Here is a 26686-nt window from a genome sequence, read left to right as displayed (position 1 = left end):
CTCCACATAGTTTATAGAGCTGGAGAAGGGTCTCATTAACAGGTCCTACTATCTTTCAGTTCCTGTGAGTACAGAGAGTTTGAATCAACCTGTTTTAATTTTACTGAGTCGTCTTTTAAAAAGCTTGCTAAGCCTAATGTATGTCCTGCAGTGTTGCCTCTGCAAAATAGAAAATATGGCTTCTGTGACTTGAGGAAACAAGTCCTTCTGAGGATTACCTCGACACCAAAGCTTCCTACGTATTGTAAAATGCGCTTTGTAAAAGATGCACAACTTAGGCACAAAGATGTTGAATCAACATAGACTGGGTTAGAGCTGTGTCAACGTGATTTGCACAGGTGGGTGGGTGGTAGCAGGGAAGACGAATGGAAACTGCTGGTTTTATTTACTTTCTGTTATTTATTAATTTTTTATACCACTCTTCATATGACGATCACAATTCACTACTAGAAATTAAATTGTAGTGAAGTCATTCCTGAATATCACATTATTGTCCTCAGTAGAGAACAAGCAGGACCTGCTGCAAAATATTGCAGTTTGGAGTGCTCCTGCTTAGAATTGCCTGCCAGCCATGCTTTTTTAAGGATATGCCACACTCTTCCCCCTTCCCCAAGGCTTTCTGTCCCCTAACCACCCTCCCAACCTCTGCAGTCAGTCAGTATTCCATGCCCACTGACCCCGGTCAGTCTTCTTTGGGCTGTTTTGAGTCTCTTCCCATTCCCCACCCCCAGCCTCTGGCACGATTTTTTCCAAAGATTTGAGTACTTCTGGAACCTTGGGGTTCCCCCACACCTGCTGATATCTCCCTCTTGTGCGTGGATAATGCCATTTGGCATACAGAAGGATCCACATTAAGAGAATGAGTTTGCAATTAGTATATAGGATACCTGGTTTTCCTGGTACCTGTGAAGTATACATGTGAAAGTTGGGGCTGATCATATTTAGCATTTTGTTAACATAAGAGAACAAAAGGGAGTGAAACCAGCTTTGATAAGCTTTGTTAAATTGTGTCTAACAGGGAAATTGAGATACTGCCTCTATCTCGGGCTTATTATGGAGTGATGATGAATGAATGGGTGACAGAATGGCTTACATGTCTGTGAACGATGTCTATTAACTGGCACTTTTGTATTTAACATCTTGTCCGGAGTTGCATTTTTAAAGCATACCATCAAATTTATATTGTTTTACTGTGTAAAATAATATTGAAGAAATTCAACCAAAATCTAACAAATTGGGCTTTGTTTCACTCTATAGAAATGATTTTGGAATCTGGTGGGACAATATCTTAGCTGTCACTACAAGGTTAATGAGAGCAATATTGAAATTTCAAATGGAAAACGCAAGTCCTGATGAGAATGCATTGTGATTTCTAACACATAATCTGTAGCTCAGCATTTATTTTGTTCTTTGAATATTTTGTGGGGGTTTTTATGTCTGTTTTCTTTCTTTCAAAGTACTGAAAGGAACACAGAACAGCTGCAAAAGCATACCTGCTAAATGGCAAGGCAGATCTTTTATCTGACAAACTGGCAAATTCCCAGGGTGTCCAGGTTTGCGATTCTACTGTCATATTCATACAACTTTCTTCTGTTGCTTTCCTCTGCCAAGGGCCATGACCAAAGTTCCACTCTTGCTCAGCACTCCATTGAGTTGACCCTACCGAACCACCATCCCTTTCACAGAGACTTGTTGCGCTATGCCAAACTTATGGAGTGGTTAAAGAACACAGATTATGGAAAATATGAAGGGCTAACAACGGTGAGTGGCTCAAAGTGAAATATAGTATGGGATGTAATCAAACAGTCTTTTCTTCTTCTAAATTAGTTTGCAGTGTGAGATGATGATGCAGCAGTCTAGGGACTATTAGCTCTTGAATAATAGGAAATCTCCTTTCCACCACTATTGTGTCCTCTTCAGTCTAAATTTATTCCTTTTGATTTATTGAGATTATGAGTCTCAAGATAAAACTGCAACACAGTTTGCCTTATGCTGCCGGCTTCCTCTGGTGCTCAGAGTTGCATTTTCAGTTTCTTCGTCTGTAGAGATAACTTGCATATCCAGGCAACTCGCCACTCGTTTGCAACCCGTGCATGCGCAGCGCCGCGAAATAAATAAAGAATTCAGTTCAAACCCAGAAATGGCATGGAAAGGGCAAAAATGGCACTCAAAAAAGCAGCTCAAAATCCCGGGAGCATTTGCAGGTGCAATCCCATGAGCCTTTGCATCAACCTTTGAGGTCTGTGGAGAGATGGAGCTTGAGAAAGGAGGTTTGGAGGGAGTCTGGTAGGTGGTGTTGGTTTTTAAAAGCGTTTTTTAAGGGTTTCCAGAGGTCGAATGGGGGTTTAGATGGTGTTCCCAGTATACACAATTTCACTTACACGTGTGGTATCCAGGAATGTAAACCCCTCACAGAGGCGCCAAGTTGCCTTCAGGACTGAGGGAGCCTGGCGTGCATGACATCACACCCGGCACATGTTGTGCATTCCAAATTTACGTCTTTTGAAGTGAGGTGTCATATATTTCACTTCCTGAGAAGCCACTAAACTTTTAATGTGTGTTCATTTTTCTTTAAGAACTATATGGACTACTTATCACGGTTGTATGACAGGGAAATAAAGGATTTCTTTGAAGTTGCCAAGATTAAAATGACAGGGGCAACGAAGGAAGGGAAGAAGTTTGGTAAGTATATAACAGGTGCTCCCTTTTTTCAGTTTTGTGTCAGAATGAGCTGAAGGAGGTTTCTACTTTTGCGACCGACAGCAGATATTTTAGCAGCGACCGCAAAAGTGTTTTAAGAAGTTTCGAGTAAGGGGTGCAGGTGTCACCATTTAAATTTGATGTGCAAATTGTGGAGACTAAAATTCTAGTGGTGTTGTGCCTGACAAGTGGCAAGGGGACCAGCAGCAAGTCTGTTTAGCTCTGCTTAGTGCTGTTTGATATTTCTGAAGATGTGATCCAGTGAGTCTTCTGTATGAAAGCTCATATTGATGGTGCTGGGGTTATGTTCAGAGGTCTTAGTTAATAGTAAATATTCATGAGCATAAATATTTGGAATGGATCATGAGGGCTTTTCTAAGTTTCACTTACGGCAGCAGGGAGTTGGAGATGTTGGAATTTCTGTCCTGAGGAGAACATGGTACGTAAAGGCTTATAGTGGAATCTAAGACATTTATTTGGTTATAGTCTTCCCTAAGTGATGTTAAGGGATGTGGGTGGTGCTGTGGTCTAAACCACAGAGCCTAGGGCTTGCCGATCAGAAGGTCGGCGGTTCGAATCCCCACGAGGGGGTGAGCTCCCATTGCTTGGTCCCTGCTCCTGCCCACCTAGCAGTTCGAAAGCACGTCAAAGTGCAAGTACATAAATAGGTACCGCTCTGGCGGGAAGGTAAACAGTGTTTCCATGCGCTGCTCGGGTTCGCCAGAAGCTGCTTAGTCATGCTGGCCACATGACCCGGAAGCTGTCTGCAGACAAACACCAACTCCCTTGGCCTATAGAGCAAGATGAGCACCGCAACCCCTGAGCCGTCCGCGACTGGACCTAATGGTCAGGGGTACCTTTACCTTTACCTTTACCTTTAAGTGATGTTAACTTGAATGTATCTTGCCAAGGGAAACTCTGCATCCTTTTCTTTTAAAAGACAGAACTGGAAATAAATTATGTAACGTAACTTGTACCCTTCGGAATAGAATACGATTTAAATCAAAAGAAAACTGCAAGCAATTGATAGTAAACCCTGTAAGGATTTTCATGGAGCCAAGTGGAGCTTACAGCAAAATCCTGTTCAGGATTCCAAACACTCCATCCTCATCCATTCTCTCTGTTCCAGTTTTCAATCTTTCTCCTCCAACAGTTAGGCAGCATTCCAAGGCTATTTTGTACACTTAGTACTCACTGGGTTGTTTGGGGGTGTTCCCCAGCCCCTAAAAGATAGTTTGTACATTCACAAACCTCAGTGTTTCCCCAAGCCTACTGATCTCTCTCTCTCTCTCTCTCTCTCTCTCTCTCTCTCTCTCTCTTGGGATGGAAGGTTCCATTTTGGCTACATAAGAAGCGGCACTTGCAGTCTGAACATCAGAAATGCAGGGCATGATTATGTAACCTGTAATGCAGTGGAATATTATGTGTTGCCTAAAGGGACCCTTTTTAGATAATGGCACATGATAAGCCATTATCTTCAATGTATGGGGTGTTGCACCTTCCCAGATTGACTGTTTTTAAATCTCTCCTTCCATACAGTGACCTCCTGCATTTTCAATAATGTAGGCCGCCCTATCCCACAGTGCGGTATTGCTGATAGCCAGGGCTTTGTGTACTCTGTAAATATGCAATCATACTGGCCCAATTAATATCGGGTGCAGAATTTAGCATCCTGGGAATTTCAGCTTGTCCTCTCTTTTCTTTTTTTAAGGCACACTGCTAGCCCTTAAAGCTGCTATGTTGAGCTCAAGCACAGACATATATGAACAGTGTCTGGTGAAATATCCAAATGCCAGAGAGTAGACAGGAATGATTTCTAGTGTTTAGGAGCGAGCCTTCTTTTTTTGTGCCTCTTCTCATTTTGTTTATTCTTTATTTACCGTATTTTTCGCCCTATAGGACGCACTTTTCCCCCTCCAAAAATGAAGGGGAAATCTGTGTGCGTCCTATGGGGCGAATGCAGGCTTTCGCTGAAGCTTGGAGAGCGGGAGGGGTCGGTGCGCACAGACCCCTCTCGCTCTCCAGGCTTCAGGAAGCTATCAGTAAGCCTGGGGAGCCCGCAGGAGTTCCTGCAGGGCTCCCTAGGCTGCGGATAGCAGCCTGCTGCCCGGAGTGCGGGGCACGCTGAAGCAGAGCACCTCGCGCTTCGGGCAGCTATCCGCAGCCTCGGGAGCCTGCTGCCCTTGTTTTTCTCCTCTAAAAACTATGGTAGGTGCGTTTTTAAAAGCTCGGGCTTCCCCCGCCCCAGCCCCGCGGCTGGGGGGGGGGGAATAAAATTTTTTTTTCTTTATTTCCCCCCAAAAAAACTAGGTGCGTCCTATAGGGCGAAAAATACGGTATCTACCCCACCTCACCCCCAAATGTTCTTGGTGAACGTGTAAATTTGAAAACACTGAGGGAGGGACCACAATAAATAGATAGTACATACATATGCAAGGCCCTGTGACAGTGACCTAGCAGCTGCAAGTCATGTTCACATGCTTTCCTCTTTCCTCTCCATTCTTTTTTGCATTAGTCCATGCCCATAGGCTCACAGAATATCTTATTTGTTAATATATGTACAGGGTTTGGGAAATTATAGGCACTTTGTGTGGGATAACAAGCCTCATAACCAACATGATTAAGTTTAATTAATGCATGAAGGGGTTAATGTCATAGAGTAGGCTGCCCTGCCAGACTTAGCTAGGTTACACCCTTTCACCTTGTGAGGAACGTAACCAAGCCTATTGCTCTACCTCAGTCTACCATAGAGGCTCATTGTGTGAAGAGATATTGAGCTGACTGTTGCAGCCCAGATCTCATGGCTCTTAACAAGCCATTATTTTACATGTAGTGTTGTATTTACTGTGAACATTGCACATCAAATCTTCTGTGTATGCAACCTGTCTCTCCAGTTGTTGCTACTAGATTGGAATTCAACCTCCAAGTCACATTCAGCAATAAGTAACCTTGTGTCCTGTGGTTTTGTGTTTGCGGCCTGACAGTTTTGTCCTCTCCAAAAGTACATAAATCCTACCAGGTTTCTATGTGGACAGGTGTACGTTGTTACTGTAAAAACAGGATGGCAGTGTTAATAACAGCTGTTGTGAACCCATAGGAAACATAGTTTGCTTGCAGAAATATTGCCTTGCCTAAGTCCTTCCGCCTCCACAGCCCTCAAGGTAGCATGGTAGGAAGGAATGTATGTTTGAAGTGAAACACTAAACTCTTTCATTGTGAATTGCATTTAAAGCTTGGAAGGCATTCAGTGTACTCAATATGCCACACGGAAACGATGGTTATGGCATTAAAAAGCATTAAGTTGCCAGTAATGAGACAATACTCCAGGCTTACCAGATATACAGGAGACTGAAATTTTGATAATGTCTCACAGTCTTGGGGAAGCTCCATAGCTTTGTGTGCAAATGGTTGCAGGTTGAGTCCAGAACATCTCTGGGTAGGGCTGGGGAAGACTTCTGTAGGAGACTTCTGGAGATCTTCTGCCTTTCAGCATAGACAATACTGAGCTAGAAAGACCAATGGTCTGACTTTGTACAGTGCAACTTCTATGCACCAGCCATCATCAGATTGTAGAAGTTGCTTTTTTTACAGCAGAGGATTACTTATCTATGGACAGTGAGCGTTAGTTTAGGCTTTTCTGTGCATGTGCAGCGGTGCAGCTCTGTACATAGAAGTTGAGGTCTCCCATTGTCAAGACTATGCAAGCATTAAAGCAGTGGCTTAAAGTGACACTTGGCCTTCCTTAGAAGGTGACCAAGAGGAAATAATGCATCATTAAGAGCTGCCTTAAACACCCCTTGCCATGTTTCAGAGGATGCTGGGGCAGAACTACTGGATCGTGGGCAGCCACTGCTAACAAAATGATGGCAGAATCCCCTGTGATGTCCCTAAGGGATCCTGGGACATGTGTCTCCAATTCACATACTACAGCCTCTCTGGACCACCCAAATGTCTTCAGCATCTGCCCTCTCATTTGTGTCATATCTTATGAATGCCAAGTGTTCCATCTGCCATAGCATGGCAAAATGGAGACCCCCTGCACAGTCGAGTTTCCACACACACACACACACACACACACACTGGAAAATCTTCAGTGTGCTACCGAAACGTAATCTACATTTTCCGGCATAGTTAAAAATTCTAGATGGGTACCTCCCCAGCTATGTTTGTTTGCAACTTGTAGTTACTTGCTTCTCATAGTTATCTGCATGTTTCTTTCCAGCTAGTGCTTAACTTGCATCTCGTGCATGGTTTGTGCAAAATGCATTTTTAACTTGTCTTTGTCTTTGATGCTTGCAACCTAATCCATCCCAGCTACACTGCCTCGAAAAGAAAGTGCTGTCAAACAGGAAACGGAGAGTGAGTATGATGAGCGCTTTAAATGGTTATTGCCAGTGCATTCATGTCTGTGTAAAACGTAATTGTCATGGCAAAAACCTATTAATACCAGAATTCTGTTCGATGCAATGTTTTTGCACAAATTTGTGAGTGCTACAGCAATCATAAAAAAGGAGCAAAACCTGATAATGGACCCCTGTAAGACAGGGTTGAGACAGATCCTTTTCTCACCTATCTCTCGCTGGACAAATATGGCAGGGTGAATGGGACCTGCTCAGCTCTGGGGGAACTCCCATTTTGTAGCCAATCCCAACTGGCTTGCTCTCGCCAGCCATCAGCTGATTGGCAGTGACAGGAAGCCTCCCTTGCCAATGCACAATAGGGACTGCCCTATAAGCTTCCTGTTGTGTTTCTGCTTGCCCCTCACCTGATGTCATATATGACATCAGGTTTGGGGCAGATTTTGGAGAATCAGTCTTGGAGGCCACATAGGGTCCCATATCAGGCCTTATTAAGCCTATGGGTTGAAGGTCTCTCTTCCCCGCTATAAGAGATCTCCAGTGTGATACTCATTTATAGGCAAAATGCAATAGCAACGTATTTTGCAATTTGTTTTTAAACTCAGGCCATGTCTGCCCCAGATGCTTTTTTGAGGCAAGATAAACACCCCCATGAAAATTTCACAATGGAGCTCTGATTTAGCCTATGGGGAGTTCCTCCTCATCTGCCCTGACGATTACAGGCCTATTCGGGATTACAGACAGTGCTACCGGAGGAATAATATTGCCATGAGATTCTTCTGCACCACATAATGCTTGCCATGTGGGAAGCACATTCTCTTTCATTTTTGTGCAAATGGCAGTCATGAGTGTCTCATCATGTTTCCACTAAGAGCTTGTCTATGCTACAATTCAAACTGTGGCTGTGTGAACTTGCATAGCCTTTTGTATCTGGTGTTTTTTAAAAATAGATGCCCCCAGCCTTCAGTGATCTGACTCTCCCCTTATATCCACTTAACATCTGTTTCAAATGCTTAGAGCAGGGATGACCAAATTCTCTAGTCCTAAGCTTTATAGCGTGGTGGTTACCCATGGGTGCCGTCATGTGTAACCTCCACCATGCAGTGCTCATGCAGAGGGAATCGCCATACACATGACTGGTTGCAGGCTTGTGGCAACAGTCATTGCAACACACGCGGCTGGAGGCTACAGTGACCAGCTCTTCACGATGCTCGAGGTTCTGCAGGATGAATATTTAAGGTTCCATCATGCAGCAGGTAGTTTCTTGGAACCAGCCATATGTTTAGACTTGGCTTGGATCTAACATTGCCTTTACACAAATGGAAGACATTTCTCCTCATTCAGAGGGTGATCGTAGCCTCTTGCACTACTTTGAATACTGGGTACGATAATGAATCAAGATGAGCCTTAGTGTATTCTCTCTCTTGTCTGCTGCAGCAGTGAGAGTTTTGAAACTTCCATTTTAGAGAAACTGCACCTTGCCCAACCCGAAACTTAAGTTTGATTAATCTTAACTATGGTTAGTGAAAGCAAGCCAGTATGGTTTGAACTTGACTAGGGTTTGAACTCAGTTTGTTTCCACGTACCATAGTGAACATTAAACAAACCAAGCTCAAAACCTAATTTATGAAGGTTTCTTGTTTTAACTAACCAAGATTAACTGCATTTTAATGTGTAGTTAATCTAACACAGAAGAGCAAGAAAATAGTTCAAGGCTGAGGCTCACCTAAGTTCAATCTTCTGTCACAAAATTATGGTTTTGCATTGTAGCCAGATATGGCCAATGATAGAGTGAAGCAGGAGAGAGCAAGGTAGAAAAAAACAATTTACAAGCAATTCAAGCCAGAATCTTTTGCTGTTACATTTTCTCACAAAAAAAAGCACAATGGTGGCTTCTTTCCACATTGAAAGTAGTACAGTTGCATAAACCACAACTGCTTTTCATTTTTAAACTAAAGTGGAAAACCACAGAATATTTGTGCACAGTCAAAGATAAAAAGTCACAACACTTCTTGAACGAAATGTCATATTCATTGGCAGAGTTTATCTGTAAGGGCAGCCTGCAGTTGAAATAATTTTACTGAAAGAAGCCTCGAGAGGATAAAGGGTTTCCTTATCTTTCAAGCAGGTGTTTGTTACTATTTTCTTGTTAAGAAAATAGTAATTTATTGCCTTTGTTCTGCTTTGCTTCTAGAAGTCGCCTCTTATTACCTGTGATCACCTGGTTCTGTCTATCCACCCTTATCTGTGCTCTTTTCTGGAATGCTATTAGCACTACAGTAGTCCTTGTATTTGCTGAGCCCACATGTCTGTCACTACATGTCTGTTCCTGAACCATGTGGTTTCACCTCTAGGTGAAGAAACGCGTGAGCACAACAGTCCGCTTGTCATGTAGGGGAAGTACTGGCAGTCTCTAGATGGACGGGAGAATGCTAATCTGGAATAGACAATGCTTATTTGTATTGCGACACATTATTCCATATAGGACAGTTCCTCACATGGCTTTCATTATCACCTTAGGTCTTCATGGAAGTTCTGGGAAGCTGACAGGTTCCACTTCTAGCCTAAACAAACTCTCAGTTCAGAGTTCAGGAAATCGCAGGTCTCAGTCCTCCTCTTTGCTGGATATGGGGAACATGTCTGCATCTGACCTCGATGTGGCAGATAGAACAAAGTTTGATAAGGTAAAAATGTAAGCACATTGGCTGGTGCTGCATGTTATAACTGCGCTTAAATAATGCTCATTTCACACTAGGTGTAATTGTGGCCTTCGCTCTTGTGTTACGTATGTTGCACGAGGACCTCTGGAGCCCGCCGCAAAGGTAGGATCAGAGTCCTGGGTGGCTCGGGAGGAGCCCATGCTGCAGCTCCTCCTCATGCCAGTCTTGCTTCTTTTAGAAACTGGCATGAGAAGGAGCTTAATCATGCATCCCTTGGTGCTTGTCTGCTACTTTTCTAGTATGGGAAAGTACAGCTACACTGCAACAGTTCCTGTGATGTGAAGGAGAGAAGGGAACTACAGTAAGCTAGAGGTGCTGGTTTTGTGAGGCTGCGTATGGAAGACCTTTTCTTGTAAGGCCGGCTCCATTTGCACCCCTCTGCTTGCAAAAGGGCTTTTGATCCAGCAGATGCCTTCAATAACAGAAGTGGGGAGTAGTTTTTGCCTGTTACCCCATGTGCCCCTTGAAAGCCTACTCCAGAGAAAAAGAAGTGGAGGAGTTTGGATTTGATATCCCGCCTTTCACTCCCTTTAAGGAGTCTCAAAGTGGTTAACAATCTCCTCTCCCTTCCTCCCGCACAACAAACACTCTGTGAGGTGAGTGGGGCTGAGAGACTTCAGAAGTGTGACTAGCCCAAGGTCACCCAGCAGCTGCATGCGGAGGAGCGGGGAATCGAACCCGGTTCACCAGATTATGAGTCTACCGCTCTTAACCACTACACCACACTGGCTTGGGAGGTTTGGGTTCCTCCCAGAACAGGGTGGTAAGCAATAAGCATGGCGGAGTGGGCAATTGGCAAACCTTGGTGAAATAAGGACTTTAAATATGTGCAATAATTGTGTGTATATGTATGTGTCGTGTGGCTGGCTGTGCCTGCACTTGACATGCACGCTCTGGCATAAGGCCGACTAAGGGATGCTCAACCATGGCATGAAGGATACCAAGATCTTATTCTTGTTAAACAGTAGCTTAGGCATTTGTTCATTGGTGTGGATGCTACCTGCATGAAGCTGAACCCCGAGAAGCTTTTTAACCACACAGACAAGAGCCGTATGTGAATGCACCTTCAAAGGAAATAGATATGGTGCTTCTTGATTGTGGGCCATCAAGAGTGGCAGTCATTTGTATGCTAAATGTATGGGTTTTATTGTTTTGTAGATTTTTGAACAAGTCCTAAGTGAACTGGAACCCTTGTGTCTGGCAGAACAAGACTTCATTAGTAAATTCTTCAAACTTCAACAGCATCTTAGCATTCCTGGAACACCCATGGTACGACTCTGTTTTAAATATTGTGGACTCAAAAACTTGAGTTGCTACAAGGAGCGATCTCCTTCTAAACCATCCCTTCTTTTTTCAGAGTGATGCAGAAGAGGTGGATGGAGGAACTTTATCAAGGGCACACAATACTGGTGGTCTGCAGTCAATGTCTTCAGAGTATGTTGAATATTATACAAAAACAAAATAATGTATTTTCCTAGGTTCTAGAATCATGACAGGTAAAGCTTCTAAAAAGCTGAATTATTTCAGACCATGGCAGTGTCTCATTATAATGAAGCAAAGCCCCTTTCCCCTTTTGTACTTTGTACCAGTGGATCTGGGAACTAATTGTTCACCTAGATTTCTAAAACTAATTATTCAGTAAGTACTGCACTTGCCTAATGTCCACACCGTATTTTACAGGAATCACATGATCCGGCAGATGATGATAAAAATATTTCGCTGCGTTGAGCCAGAACTGAATCACCTCATTGCTCTTGGGGACAAGATTGATAGCTTTAATTCCCTTTATATGCTGGTGAAAATGAGTCACCACGTATGGACAGCCCAGAACGTGGATCCAACGTCCTTCCTCAGCACAACACTTGGAAACGTTTTAGTGACCGTTAAAAGGAACTTTGACAAGTGCATTGTAAGTTTTCAGCGGCTTTCATAATTAGGTTCTTTGGGCCGAGGCACACATTTGCCAAACCAGGTAGAACTTCACATTTGGTGAGGCACTAGGATTGCTCCCCTTGCCTCAGTGAATTGGCCGTATCAGATGGCAGTGTATGTGCATAGATTCCTACCTATATACACACAATAACTTGGAATCCCTGCCCTGCAGAACAAGGTGGGATAGGATGATTGGGATCACCATAAGGAGCATGTGTGGTGTGAATCTATTTTGTCCATATGTGGAATACATAGAGGTCCTATGACTCAGTGGGTCTCTCCCATGCATTGACCTTTAACTCAGTTTCTTATGCGATGCCTTATAGTTAAACCTATCTGTTTGGCTGGGGTGGAGGAACGATGGCACATGTCCTGCCTCCTGGATGGTTGCAGATTGGATCCATCTGCCTTCGCCTCACCTCTTTCCCTTCCTCAGTTTAAAACGACAACTTATGGTCTGCGGTCTTTGTTTTTCCTCTTCAGAGTAACCAAATCAAACAGATGGAAGATGTAAAGATATCCAAGAAGAGTAAAGTTGGAATTCTCCCCTTTGTTGCTGAATTTGAAGAGTTTGCAGCCTTAGCTGAATCTATTTTCAGAAATGCTGAACGCAGAGGAGACCTGGATAAAGCCTACCTAAAACTTATTAGGGGAGTTTTCACTAATGGTGAGAATCTGCCTCATAATCAGAAAGTCCTTTTTCTGCTGTATCTCATATATAGTGTTATCCTGTTGATGAAATGGGTTAAGGTCCACTAGAACTCAGTGGAATTTACCTTTGATTGCACTGTCAGTCACTGTTACTTAACCCCTATTTGCCCTCATATGCCAGCTATTTATAACATGGTTTAAAAATGAATACGGAAGCATTGCATTCAGTATATTGGCCTGGTTCACACATCACACTAAGGTGAATTATTGTTTGACCCAAACACACAGAGTCCAGGAAAAGCAAACACAGCCACTTACTGCTTCCTGGTTGTTCTGCTTCTGTGTTGCATTGAGCTGAGCCATGGTTTGTTATCAAATCTAGGCTCATGGTTCAACTCCCTTGGATAAACCATAAGCTGTAAACCATAGGACCAACTTGGGTTGTAACTCATGGTTTGTCTAGCGAGAGATAAGCCACAAATCTAGATACAGATGACAATATTCTGCGCAGCAGCAGCAGAATAACTAGGGATGAGCCAAACAGCTGTGTCCTCTCTGGAAGCCTGCATTTTCATGCTAAGGCATGGTTTGTCTTCATGTGACATACAAATTAGGCCATTATCTTGCCTTTTTAGTAATAGAAACATTGACAGCTGTTTTCCATATGGAGTTGTATAATTGTATTTATGGCATGTCATCAAACAAAAAAATTAAGGCACAACTTAGCAGAATTTAAGACATATAAGTAAGTGCATAACTCTTTCATTGAACTATGTAGCGTTTAAAAGTGCTTTACTTGACAGGAGAGTCCCTTTTGTGTTTGTATATTATCAACACAGCCACCTCAGGATTCTTTTTAGAGCGGGTTATCTTATTTCCACCCCAGAAATCCTACTGTCTGGTTTTAAAATCACATGGATATTACCTTCCTACCTGAAACTAAATATATGCTGTTCAGGAATTACGTCCTGGGGGATTATGCTTATGTGTTGAGAGGTATGTGTTGATTCTTTGCCGTCTTTGCTGTTGGTGTGATCATGTGTGTCATTTGGTTTGGGTTTTTTTTAGTGGAGAAAGTAGCAAATGAAAGCCAAAAGACACCGCGGGATGTGGTCATGATGGAGAATTTCCACCATATCTTTGCAACTCTTTCTCGGTTGAAAATCTCATGTTTGGAGGCAGAGAAAAAGGAAGCTAAACAAAAATATACAGATCATCTGCAGTCCTACGTCATCTACTCTTTGGGACAGCCACTTGAGAAATTAAATGTAAGACATGTCCTTCTATAACTTCAATTCTGGGGGTTAAAAAACAAATAATAAATTTAGAAGGCTGTCAGAAGCAGACTTCTACAGCCCCAGATGCACACTCCAATTGTTAATTAGTATGGAAGACCTATTTATACCTGTTCTTATTCATAAGTTTAGCATTCACCCTGTAATATTATGCAGTAATACCTCAGGTTAAGAGCTTAATTCGTTCTGGAGGTCCGTTCTTAACCTGAAATTGTTCTTAACCTGGGGTACCACTTTTGCTTATGGGGCCTCCCGCTGCTGCCACACCGCCACCACACAATTTCTGTTCTCATCCTGAAGCAAAGTTCTTAACCCGAGGTACTATTTCTGGGTTAGTGGAGTTTGTAACCTGAAGCGTTTGTAGCCCGAGGTACCACTGTAATTGTCTTCCAAAAATTGTTTTAAAAGGAAAGGCTATATTTAGCAAAGCAGTGGCCAGTTTCCAAAGCAGAGTCTGTAACCTGAAGCATCTGTAACTCGAGGTACCACTGTATAGCATATGATGATGGAAGAATAGAGTACATACTAAAACCCCTAACAAAAATAGGTTTCACAAAGGCTGCAGAAGCTCTGTTTTTCACCTAACTCTCATGCAATGAAATACCGAAGAAGAGATGGAAGTTGCGATAGGAACAGGAATGGCATATTATGACATGGGTAGTCGCTACGCATCTCAAAAAGTTATGGAGAGGCAAGCTTGTAGATTGTTCATCTCAGTTTTTAATCATCAAGAGTAGAACAAACAACATATGTGGTGATTTGATCTGATAAATATCCACATTGTGAAATGGGGTACTGTTGCTAGTCAGCATCTTATCTAACTAAATTATTGTTGAAAATGGGCTGAAATAAAATATGAAAGGCTTTATTTATTACATTTTTTTTTATATCCCATGTTTCAGGATGCATATCCTTCAAAGATAGCTTATTAAAAAAAAGAAACTTCATTTAAGCACTCACATGCACATTCTTAAGCAATATCAACAACATATGCAAAGCCATTGGGATGATTCCCATAGTACAGCTGCTGTGGTGGTGAAGTCCAACTGGACAGATAGTCATTGCCTATGACCCTCCCTCTCCTGGAATCCTTCCTGCAAGACCAAATGATGATTCAGTGGTCCTAGGGAGAAGTCCAGCTTAACCAATGTGTACAAGCAGAAATAACAATATAGGCATATATCAATGGGGCACAGGCATAGAATGTAAAGCTTTGTGTGTGATGAGTTGCACTTTGCTGATCTAGGCGGCACCTGACGTCTCTTACAATAGCAAGTAAGAGAAATCCAGTCAGTTTCATACTTCGGAAATAAACAGGAAAAACTGCTTTCCAATGACAGTAGTTCAAATGTGTAGAAGCCACGCTTTAATACCAGGTGTTTAAGGCTGAGCACCATTTTGTTTGTGGATTTTAATATATTTGAATACTTTGCATCAGCACTTCTTTGAGGGCGTTGAAGCTCGTGTGGCGCAAGGTGTGAGAGAAGAGGAAGTGAGCTACCAGCTGGCGTTCAATAAACAGGAGCTAAGAAAAGTTATAAAGGAGTATCCCGGCAAGGAAGTGAAAAAGGGGTTGGACAACCTTTATAAGAAGGTGGATAAACACTTGTGTGAAGAGGAAAACCTACTTCAGGTAATATAATAGGTATTAAGAGTGTGTATAAACCTAGTTAATGCTGTGTAAATGTTTTTGCTTTCCTTGGTTTGTCTCTTGTTTAAGGTAGAACATCACACGTTTGAGGTAGAAAATGTCTCGCAGTAAAAGGATGTAGATCATAGAACTGCATCCAGATAAAGGGTGAAGCGGGGAGGAAGAGAACATTTGAGGACGTGCAGTGCGCATTCAGCCTTACAGGCCACAGGGAAAACACAATAACCAGGTTAACATATATGACTGCTGCATTTATATCCCACATTTCCATTTGCGGGAGGTGGGGAGGGGGGAGATGACCAAGCCACCTAACAGCAATAAAAGCAACAACAGAAAATCCACATTGACATAGAAGAAGGAAGGAAGGAAGGAAGACTGTGTTTGGGCTATGTCACTTGCTGAGGCTCACATGATGGAATACTTCAGTGTCCCTTTCTACATAGGAAGCTTGCATGCCAAAGAGAAACATTCTAGCCTTGTTTTCTCTTTCACTTGCTAGTGTTGTAAATGTCGGGGGGGGGGAATGTATTGAAGAGTTGATTGAACCTCCACCTATACTCTGAAGTAAAGAAGCCTTTAAGATGTTGCTTTCTTATTGGTACAATTGTAAACAGACTCCTGAGCAAATTACTGGCTAGGATGGTGATGGTGTCGGTGGGCTTTCCTGTTTCCTGGTTGTTGCATGTGAAGGCATATACAAGTACAAAAGCAAAAGCTGAGCAGGGAGAAGGTTCATCCTGCTGCTTTTGATGGATGCGTGCAAGGAATTGACTCTTACCCATCTGTCTTGCCTTGCCTCTCCATAGCAACAGCAACTCCACTGTCCTCCTAAAAAAGGTAAAGGTACCCGTGCCCGTACGGGCCAGTCTTGACAGACTCTAGGGTTGTGTGCTCATCTCACTCTAGAGGCCGGGAGCCGGCGCTGTCCGCAGACACTTCCGGGTCACATGGCCAGTGTGACATCGCTGTTCTGGCGAGCCTGCACCAGCGCAGCACACGGAACGCCGTTTACCTTCCTGCTATAAAGTGGTACCTATTTATCTACTTGCACTTTAGGGTGCTTTCAAACTGCTAGGTGGGCAGGAGCTGGGACCGAAAGACGGGAGCTCACGCCGCCGCAGGGATTCAAACCGCCGACCATACGATCAGCAAGTCCTAGGCACTGTGGTTTTACCCACAGCGCCACCTGCGTCCCAACTGTCCTCCTAGGTCCTAGGAAAAGGGAGATGGCAGAAGAGACAGTGCCGAGATACCTAACCATAGAGCTAAATGTTGGAAATGGCTCCACACACAAATTTCCTTGGAAGGTGCAGAGCTGTCCTCAACAGTGAAGTCAGTTAGCAGGACAGGCCTTTGGTGATACGGATTAGTAACCATAGATAATATTTACATTACTGAAATTCTGCTTTTCTTCTTTTTTTGGTAGGTGGTGTGGCATTCTATGCAAGATGAGTTCATACGCCAGTACAAGCATTTTGAGGGCTTAATAGCACGCTGTTATCCTGGATCTGGAATTACTATGGAGTTCACTATCCAAGACATTTTAGACTACTTCTCCAGCATTGCACAGTCTCACTAATATCTGCCAAGGGTTAAAGCAAGATAAACTAATGAATTTGCTGGGAAAAATCTTTTAGCACTGAAGACTTGTTACTTTGTGAGATGGAATTTTGAGGAATGTCCTTAATTATCTTTATGCCCATCAATTGATGGCCTGAGGAGAAATGTTGCTTACTTACTGTATAGAAACAGTGTTAAAGCATACTTTTTCACATGTAACACAGTCTGGCTTGTTTTATTTTCCATGTTGCTATATTAGCCTTGTATAATTTATAGTACATTAGATACTCAACTCTTTGGCTTTCCTGTAGCTTCCAGTAATTATATTAAAGTATTAAAATTATTGTACAAGGCTGAAGGGGTTTCTGCATCAAAATGTATTAATATATGGATTGATGGAACTTGCACGCATGCTTTCAAGAATCTATTTACATGACTTTATGGTTGAAATTCTTCTGATCCAATATAAAAATAATGTTTACAAAGGAGTTCCTTGTATTTATTTCCCTATCCTATGACATGCATTACACAAAAGGAAAAATTGCCAGTCAACTGAGGGATCCAGATACTATATTTAAGTTATGTGTTTTTACTTTTTACATTCATACTTTAGTTGAAGGTTCCTTGGAAACACTGAGCTAACTCTTTGACTCTAACAACTAAAACTTTAAATTGGCTCAGTTTATCACACTGATGAAGAAAACAGCAAAATAGCTGGAGAAAAAGGCAGAAAAACAGATTCAAACAGGCTAAGCTTGGGAAGAACTTCTGCCCTTATGGTTGTACACCTGGATTGCAGAAGAAATGGATTGCTAAAAAGAATTTTGAACGAGATACTGAAACAATATTTAGATCCCTGCTTGCAGCAGTCAGGTGGCTAACAATGGGGGGGGGGGATACGCAATATGTAAGTCGTACAGATAAAATAAGTGATGCTGCAGTGAAAATAGTTTTGATTGCATTTTTAGCATTTAAGTACAGTCTCGGTTTTTTCCTTAATGCTTTTGCTGTGCTGGGATGCTGGCATTAACAATCCAGTGCAGATTACTATTTATTCTGTTTAAGCAGAATGAGAGAATTAGGTTCTAGTTTCCAGAGCGCATCCTGCCCGGGCGAGTGACCCTTCAAAAGGCTCTCCAAACCTGCCCTCCCAGCCTCAGCCGCCAGAGGCCGCTGAGGCAGCGCGCGGCGGAGCCCCGGCTCGTCCGTTAAAAGTTTCCCCAGAGCGCGCTCGCGCTCGGAGAGCCGTTGCTGGGGGCGACGCCGGGCGGAAGAGGAGCGGCGGCGGACGCTTCGCGCGCCATTTTCAAACGGCCGCCTCGGCCCACACCGCCGCTCCAACTTCCTGGGAGGCTTTTTTGTGTGGAGAGGCGGGGGAGAAAGAAGCGAAGGTAGAGTAGCCCGAGACCCAGGAGGGGCTCCCCGAGGGCGAGCGGTGGGGGAAGAGCCAGGCCGCGGGTTTAACGGCACTCGGCGGAGAGGCCGAGATTTATTAGAGAGGCCTCCACCTAGGGCCCGTTTCCATGGCGACGGCGGGCGGTGACGTCACCGCGAAGGGAGCAGCCCTTTCAGCTGCTGTGACGCTTCCTGGGGCCTTGAGGACGAGGCTGCCTTGGGAAAGCGCCGGCGCCCTCGTCCTCCGCAATCACAGAGCGACCGCTTCGGGTTCCTTGTCTTGCGGCTCTGGCCAGACCCTCCTCCCCCCGTCCCACAATCGCTGCTTCATGTTTAGTCCCCTCTTCGCCGCCCCCCTTGGGTTGACCCTCCCGCCCAGTCGCACCTCCCTCCCCTTTGCTCCCTTCACTGCGATCCCTATGTCTCTGCAGCTGCCCACCGCAGCCTCGCCTCTCTCCCACGTCATTGCTCTTCTGCTTGCTTCTTGACCCGTCCATATATCTATATTTCTCCTAGAAATCCTTGCTGTAGAACAGTTGCTCTCAAAAAACAACAGCACACACCCCACTGTTGTATGCAGAGGTGTGTGTGATCTGTCATGTATGCTTTAGTTGCCATTCCTTGCATTGCACAGGGTTGGACTAGATGACCCCTGGGATCCCTTCCAACTCTACGATTCTATGATTCTGTTGTGTATAGAGATATCTCTCTCTCACTTATACATGTTCCACGGAGTTCAGGCTGGCATACGTGATATCTGTGCTCCCTGACTTTATCCTCACAACAGCCCCATGAGGTAGGTCAATCTGAGAGACAGTAGCTGGCCCCCGATGCAACTGGTTTTGTTGCACTGGGCGCAGAGCCTTGGGGGATGCTGCAACTATGATGTAGAATGGAAGGCAAGAGGCAGGGGGTCCCCCAGTTTTGGCATCGCAAAATGAAACCCCATGCACAGTTCTTATTCTTCAACTCCTTTTGTGTAGAAGTCACTAGCGTGTGGTTGACTGGTTGCACCTCATGTGATGCCCTGGCTACATCTTATTTATGAACTCTAATCAGTTGTTGGTTTCTAATCTGATATTTCAGGGACACTCCAGTTTGCCTCCATACTCTTCTATTTCACCCTCTTCCTGGTAAAAAGTAATGCCTCAGCTGCCAGAATACCATGCTAACTTGTATCAGGTCATGACCAAGTGCCAGAAAGCAAGGAGTTTGGTCTTGCATGTTCATGTTGTAATGGTGTAAGCTAACATGTGCTTAAATTATTTGCAGATCCCATTTTTTCACAAAAAGACAGTTCAAAAATATCTTCACAATGAGCACAGCTGCAGAACGAAAGTTTGTTAATCTAAGGAAGCGGTTGGATCAGCTGGGTTATCGACAACCATTAGGAGTGGAAAGTTTGCCTTTGGTGGAAAAGCTTTTTAGGTATCAAAACAAAAGGGAATAGCAAAATGTACTCATAGGTGCTATTGGATTGATATTTGCTGTTTGACTGCATTACACTGGTGGTGAAAGTTAGTCTTCTGTGAAATGCATTGAGATGGCTTTGTCAAAGCAAATATCCTATGTTAACACTGAAATGCAATTTAAAGTAATCTTTTGTAACCTCACTGTACACAATCTAGAGACATCAGTTTCAAATTTCACTAGAATGTATCATAATTGGCTTTTAAAAGCATGCCTAAAATTAGCTGCAATAAGCAACTGTTTTAGAACAGAGGTCTGAGTGCAGTGCATAGAAAAATCTGTAACAGGAACATTCCTGTGACATAAGGGAACCCTGGTGTACAATATTAAATGTCCTAGCCAATAAAAATAGGGTTTAATTTGAACAAATTAATCAGCTTAAAGAATGGTGTGAATGCTGTTCCTGTAAGCAGCATTCATCCTGAAAAAAACCAAATGTTTGTTTTCATGCATAAATGGGATGTCTTGTATATGCAGCCACAAAGTCGGGGTAAATTCTGCCAACCAAATGTTGCACATTAATCTTAGAAATGCTGCCTGCTTGCCTCCTCCTTCTTTAATCTGTGTGCAAGTAAATCCCCTTTTGATTTTAATGAAAACTTGGCCATTTAAGGAAGGTTAAGATTGTAGTCCATGCATACTTGCATAGACATAGGGAAATAGATGAAATGTTCTATTTTAAATCTGGTTGGCTAGTACACCAAGCCAAAATCTGCCTCTATTCTGGCCTAGAGGGTGACTGGAGCAGGGTATTTATACAAAATACTAGTTTTGGCCATTATAGGATTCATCTCTCAAGCCTGGAAATTTGTTTTCCTTCTATATCAGTGACCTTGTTCATACAACTGAGAACCTCCGGAGTGCTAAGCTATCTGCTGGAAAACTTGAAAAAGAATACAGCAACTTTGACGTTGTTCTAGAACCTTATCGAGAAGAAAATGCTAGGCTCACCCGTGAAAACAATGAACTACATTTAGAAATTCTGAAACTGAAAGAACAATTGGAAAAGCAGGTCAAAGGTAATATTGAAAACCTAACTGATTATTTGTCTCTCAGAGAGGGGGGGGGCAACAAATTTTGACTATCATTGTTAGTTAACCAAAACTTGTGGTTGCCATTGATCCCACAAGTCTTGCCTCTAATAAGTTTGGTGGTAGCACTCTACCCTTTATGGTGAGTTTTGGAAGTACTTGCACTGGTGAGGCAGCAGGAAGATGGAATCTGCAAAAATCACCTTACCTTTTATCTTTATGGATCTCTCCATTACATCAAAAGCAGAATGGCAGCATTGAATGCCACCCAAAGACTATATTTCTTGATGCAGTGGTGGACTGGATAAGGGCCAATAAACTGTCTGAATCCTGGGAAGACGGAAGCTCTTTGGGAATCTCCCTCTGAAGGAGCAAGTGCATAGTCTGGGGGCACTCCCAAATGCATCTTTGTCACTAGGGGCCCTGTTGTCCTCTGTGGCTAGTTGTACCTTCTGCTAGTTTCATCTGGTTCGCTAACCTCATCCATTCCTGGACAGGGATAGCCTGACCACTATAGTCCATTGGTAATCTCAAAGCTACTGTAATGCACTATATGTGGGGCTGTCCTTGGGTCTGATTCAGAAGCTCCAGCTGGTGCAGAATGCGTGGCCAGATCACTGGTGGGAGTGACACCATTGTTAAAACAGCTGCACTGGTTGCCCACCTGCTACCAAGCCAGGTGCAAGGTTCTTTTATTGATTTACAAAGCCCTAAACAACGAATCCAGGACACTTCAGGGATCACCTGAATCCTTATATACCAGCTTGATCACTGAGATCATCTGCAGGAACGTCTTTGGTTGGTCCCCAAGTAGGTGAAATCTAGCCTTTAGTGCAGGCTTCCTCAAACTCGGCCCTCCAGATGTTTTTTTGGCCTACAACTCCCATGATCCCTAGCTAGCAGGACCAGTGATCAGGGATGGTGGGAATTGTAGTCTCAAAACATCTGGAGGGCCAAGTTTGAGGAAGCCTGCTTTAGTGTCATCAGCCTAGTCCTGTAGAACAACCTACCAATAGAGATTCAGGCACCTTCTGTGCCAACTTTTAAATGTCCACTGAAAACTTTTTTGTTCTGCTAGGCCTATGCTGGCCACAGTGGTCTACTGATGTTATAAACTTCTTTTTGCTTGTTTTTAACTTTTAATGATTTTACATTTTTATTTTGTGGTGAACTGCTGTGATACATCTATGACACAGCGGTATATAAATATTTTTATAAATAAATACATAAAGTTTCAAACCACAGCATGCCAGTGTTCTCCCTGAGAAGCTATGATACTAAGAGTCAGGGAAATGAGAAATAGTTTAACTGATTCTTAAGGCTGCTTCAAGCAATATTTCATTGTAAAATGTCTTCTTAATGTTGTACACCGCCCTGGGATCTTCTGATAAAAGGTGGTATATAAATTGAATAAATAATAATAATAAACAATAATACTTGAATACGATCCCCAAAACTGGTCTAAGTTTGAAGTGCACAAATGTGTGTGTTTGGCCACATCATTTTAAACTACAGTTAAGTAGCTCTATTGCAGTGATTGCAAACACACACACTGTGATGGGTCTTTACCATAGAATTGTAGAGTTAGAAGGGACCCGAAGGGTCATCTAGTCCAATCCCCTGCAATGCAGGAATACCATGAATATCTCTACTTGTTAGGGTTTTAGTCTTGCTTTAAATGGATCTGTTTTTGTGGTTTTAACTGTTTTTAATTATCTCATGTGTAAATCACCTTGAGATGATTGTTTAGGAAGTGGTTGTTGTCATCATGTTTTTAAAAGAGACAAGCAACTAAAAACATGTTCAGGCAAACTGAGACTTGCAGCACATGTGCGTATTAGCACCTGGAGATAGAAGAAAAAATATTGAGCTGTTTTTTATTCGTAGTATGCAGGTAGAATAAAAAGGAAGAATACTGTTGAATTTTTTTTCTTCCTTAAAGGTTTGAAAACTACACTGAGGAAAGTTGAACATGAGAATGCAGATATGAAATTTTTGAATAACCAGTATATACATAAAATTAGATCGTTAGAGAAAGAGAACAAAGCCAAGACTGACAAGATCCAGCAACTCCAAGAAAAAAATCTGCAAGCAGTGGTTCAGACACCAGGTACACTATCAGATTATGTGCTCATCATGCTACCTCTTCTCTTACTAGGCTGCACTTTTGCACCCTGTTTTGGTACTTTAGTACATTTGGTTTTAGTGGGACTTTAGCAAATGTCAATATGGGGAAAAAATTCACCACAAGCCATGGATGCAGATTCTGCACTAATAATTGCTGCAGAACCTCAGTTATCAAACTCCCTTTAGAGAGGTTTGGTTTTCTCCCCCTATTTTAAGCTTTAGATGAGCTGCTATAACTTTATTTCACTGAGAATTTTCCGCAGATTAAATAACTGTCTCCTTGTTTTTATGCTGATTTGTTTTTTCATTATTTTGCTTTATTTTATTAAACTGATTTTAATAATTTTGACTGTGCATTGTATTTATTTTGTTAACAGATTAAAACCACTATTTTATTTTATAAAGTAAATCAAGGCATACTTTCTAGAAAAATAAATAGACATTACTTACTTTCTTTGGGATAGAAGTCAGTTTCACGTATCTATCCCTCCCCTAATTAAAATTGTTGGGGAAGCCCACAAGGTGATGGCCAATGTGACCAATGGCCACTGGTGCCTACAAGAAATTGCCATATTACGACACATGTTGTGGATAAAACATAATCTCTCAGAGCTCTATGAGCATTTAGTAAAGATTTGCCTCTGTGCTCTCAGGCTGAGATATTACCGTCTTTATTCTTAGGGCATTATATGCAAAATCTAGACTTTTACTTTTATAACCACACTAAAAGTGTTGGATGGAGACTCACAGCCCAATCACAAGCATGTTTATTCAGTACCACTGAGTACAATGGGGTTTAGGATACATACATAGGAATTATAGAATTTACTTGATTTTAGGCAATAATCCTAACCCCACTTACTGTTAGTTATATGCATTTACTGTTGAATTAGATGTCTGAGCAGTCATGGTTATGATTGCACTGTTATTTCCCATTGAAATCAATGAAGGACAGATTTACACTATTTTACACTTGCAAACACAGTAATATAATGAAATTGATGCATGCTCTTAGTCTTTGAGAGCTTTAATGTAGTTTTATGTCTATATAGCATGTAGATTTCATTTAAGCTTCATTTAATGAATATTCTTTGCCACTCATATAATTAGCTACTGCTTAAAAGTATTATTCCAGTAACAAAGGAATTTCTTTGGTTCTTCAATATAAAGAAGCACTCTTGGGGCTGTTTAATTCTTAGTAATATGCATTTATCTTTGTAGGTGGTAGGAAAAGAAATATTCCGTTTAGGCGTCAGCGTATGCAGATAGACCAGCCAGTCCCTCCCTCAGGAATCGGTGCTTATCCAATTCCTCAGCCAGATGACCCATATATTGCAGATCTTCTTCAAGTGGCTGACAACAGGTGATTAATGGTCTTTTAAAATCTTGACATACTAGTAATGCCATCCTGACATCTCCCTCCAGTCTTCCATGAATGAGAATTAGTCTCTAACCCTTCCACTCCCACTTCTGTGGGAGAAAATGTTTGGGAAGAATTACTTAGTTCTTTAATCGCCGTTTATGTTTCCGATTGTCAAAATGACAAGAAATCAAAAGTTACTATGGCATTCATTATACATTTTTAAAAACCAGAACAGTTTATGTATTGCACTTTGGCCTTCCTTTGGACATCTTCACTGTGATCATAAAACAAGGGATTAGCAATGTTAGGTTTCAATGTTTTAACAACGTAAGGCTAAAAAGTTCAGTATATTTTTCTTAGTACTATGCCTATTTGAGGGGGGTATTAATGTAAAACACGTTGTATTAATTACTTTTACTTTTGCTGCTTCTAAATGTATGCAGTCTATTGAATGACTTGAGATTTTGAGTGACTGTAGAACAGGTAATAATGAGAGTTGTCTGCGGAAAATATTTTATTAATGTAGAATTCCTGAATGAAACTCAAATTCAGATAAAATATATTTCAGAATTCATGAACTGCAGTTAGAAGTGTCGGACTTGCAAGAAAAGCTAGAGATAGCGGAACGTGAGGTGAAAAATTACAGCAAACAGGTAAACTAATATTTTACGGGTTGTGTGTTTTGCTTCTTAACTTTTCAGTATAGTCTACAGTTTCTCTTTGCTGAAGAAGGGATCTTAAGATCAGCATTTCCCCCAGGAACTGTCAGCATTTTGTTAATGTTCTGGTTAAAAGCCAGTAGTGGCTTGCTTTGGCATAGCTACTTCCGTATTCATTCTACTGACACAGTGGGGAATGTAGCTCAGTGGTACAGCTCATGCTTTGCATGCAGAGCATCTCGGACTCAATCTGCAATCCCTGTCTGAAATGCTAGAGAGCTGCAGTCAGTGTAAACTATACTGAGCTAGATGGGTCAGGATTCTGACTCTGTATACGGGTGGTTTCAGTTGGGGTCCCTATATCGCAAAGAGATTGGTTCAATTTTTCTGTTAATAGTTTTGGCACATTAGCTTTCACCAAACTCCTATTTTTTTCCTGTCCTGGCTATTCACTGGTATTATATTATATTATATTATATTATATTATATTATATTATATTATAATCCGTCTATCCCAGTGGGTAGAGCTTGACAGAATTTATACAGAGGAGTTTTTATCCTTCTCAGTTGTTCCTCCCTTCCCTTCCATTGCCTTTTTCTGTTCTGGGCATGCACACAATATTTTTGTAACTATGTGCATGTATTCCTTTAATAAAACAAAACAAAATAAAACAGGAAACATAGGAGAGAAAATGTTACTAGCCCAAGTTACCATATTTGACAAAATACAAAATTGAGGCATGTGCTTTCTTTACAGATGGGATGAGGGAGAAACTGGGCAGTATCGATTTGCATTTAATTTTTGTTTTTTTAAAAAAATCAATACTGAGGACTTGCACAAAAGTGCCTGGTGTATTTACTATGATAACAGTTTCTGAGTTAATACCCTACTTGTACTGTGTAGATATCTCGAGAGAACAACTCCTCCTAACTGGCTAGTCGAAATTTGGACACTCCTCCAGAATAAGACAGTTGGTGGAAACTGTCACACTTGTATCAAGTGAGGAGCAAACAGAAGTAGGTGTGTGGTATTAGAAACCACCCACCAAAATGTGTGACAAATCATCTACAAGAAAATGTGATAGCGAGCATCCACACCAGGAGTGACCGCACATGTACAATGGGTTATCTGAGAATTTTTGTGGTACAGTCAAACCTCAGCTCCCCAACCCCCCTGTTTTGGAACGTTTTGGCTCCTGAATGCCAAAAACTGAGAAGTAAATGCTCCGGTTTTCAAACATTTTTCGGAAGCCGAACGTCCAACACGGCTTCCGCTTGATTACAGGAAGCTCCTGCAACCAATCAGAAGCCGCACCCTGGTTGTCGAACATTTTGGAAGCTGAATGGGTTTCCGGAATGGATTACGTTCAACAACCGAGGTTTGCCTGTAAAAGGAAATCCCAGTTAATTGTGGGGGAATCCTAGCTGACATTTTGGTGATTACAATGATAAAACGTTGTGCATGAGCATCACCAGTTCCACAGCAAACCCCAAGGCAGTTTCCTAAGAAGAGATTCCTATTAATATTCAGTTTCCTTTCCAAAGAAACTTATTCTTAATCTCATTGCACTTTACCTCTGTTGTGTTGGCATGTGTGGCTTTGATGAACTTGACAGGCCCCTAGAACACTTGAGGAGGACCCTTCCTGCATGCTATCACAGCCTCTCTGGTAACACATTCACAAATGGTCCATACATCAGACTGGTATTGAGGATAATTTCTGGTATGATGAGTGTTTTCATTGGAAATCATCGCAACCCTAGAACAGTCCCAT

The 26686-nt window shown here is 42.2% G+C and overlaps 2 protein-coding genes across 9 annotated transcripts in view; both read left to right on the top strand.

Moving 5' to 3' along the window:
- EXOC1 (exocyst complex component 1) overlaps nucleotides 1-17355 on the top strand; it is a 29415-nt gene extending 12060 nt beyond the window's left edge. For 2 of the 6 annotated variants that reach the window (XM_081208781.1, XM_081208780.1), the window contains 12 exons: nucleotides 11-64; nucleotides 1612-1761; nucleotides 2577-2682; nucleotides 7015-7059; nucleotides 9579-9742; nucleotides 10937-11047; nucleotides 11136-11212; nucleotides 11459-11687; nucleotides 12194-12377; nucleotides 13430-13629; nucleotides 15095-15289; nucleotides 16734-17355. In XM_081208781.1, the coding sequence (XP_081064907.1) occupies nucleotides 11-64; nucleotides 1612-1761; nucleotides 2577-2682; nucleotides 7015-7059; nucleotides 9579-9742; nucleotides 10937-11047; nucleotides 11136-11212; nucleotides 11459-11687; nucleotides 12194-12377; nucleotides 13430-13629; nucleotides 15095-15289; nucleotides 16734-16886 (1668 nt within the window). In that variant the 3' untranslated portion in view covers nucleotides 16887-17355. The remainder of the gene's footprint in view (nucleotides 1-10; nucleotides 65-1611; nucleotides 1762-2576; nucleotides 2683-7014; nucleotides 7060-9578; nucleotides 9743-10936; nucleotides 11048-11135; nucleotides 11213-11458; nucleotides 11688-12193; nucleotides 12378-13429; nucleotides 13630-15094; nucleotides 15290-16733) is intronic. The other 4 variants (XM_081208784.1, XM_081208783.1, XM_081208782.1 and 1 more) reach the window with 3 other exon arrangements.
- A 746-nt stretch (nucleotides 17356-18101) lies between these two features.
- The window catches only part of CEP135 (centrosomal protein 135), a 31381-nt gene continuing 22796 nt past the window's right edge, over nucleotides 18102-26686 (top strand). For 2 of the 3 annotated variants that reach the window (XM_081208727.1, XM_081208728.1), the window contains exons 1-6: nucleotides 18471-19058; nucleotides 19535-19690; nucleotides 20561-20751; nucleotides 22706-22873; nucleotides 24112-24253; nucleotides 24822-24906. In XM_081208727.1, coding sequence (XP_081064853.1) covers nucleotides 19054-19058; nucleotides 19535-19690; nucleotides 20561-20751; nucleotides 22706-22873; nucleotides 24112-24253; nucleotides 24822-24906 — 747 coding nt within the window. In that variant the 5' untranslated portion in view covers nucleotides 18471-19053. Of the gene's footprint in view, nucleotides 18259-18470; nucleotides 19059-19534; nucleotides 19691-20560; nucleotides 20752-22705; nucleotides 22874-24111; nucleotides 24254-24821; nucleotides 24907-26686 lie in introns of those variants that run through there. The other variant, XM_081208729.1, reaches the window with a different exon arrangement.

This window comes from Podarcis bocagei (genome assembly GCF_964188305.1).
Source record: "Podarcis bocagei genome assembly, chromosome: 9".
Lineage (NCBI taxonomy): Eukaryota > Metazoa > Chordata > Lepidosauria > Squamata > Lacertidae > Podarcis > Podarcis bocagei.
The sequence above is the reverse complement of the archived record's forward strand: the minus strand, read 5'-3'. Positions and strand labels throughout refer to the sequence as shown.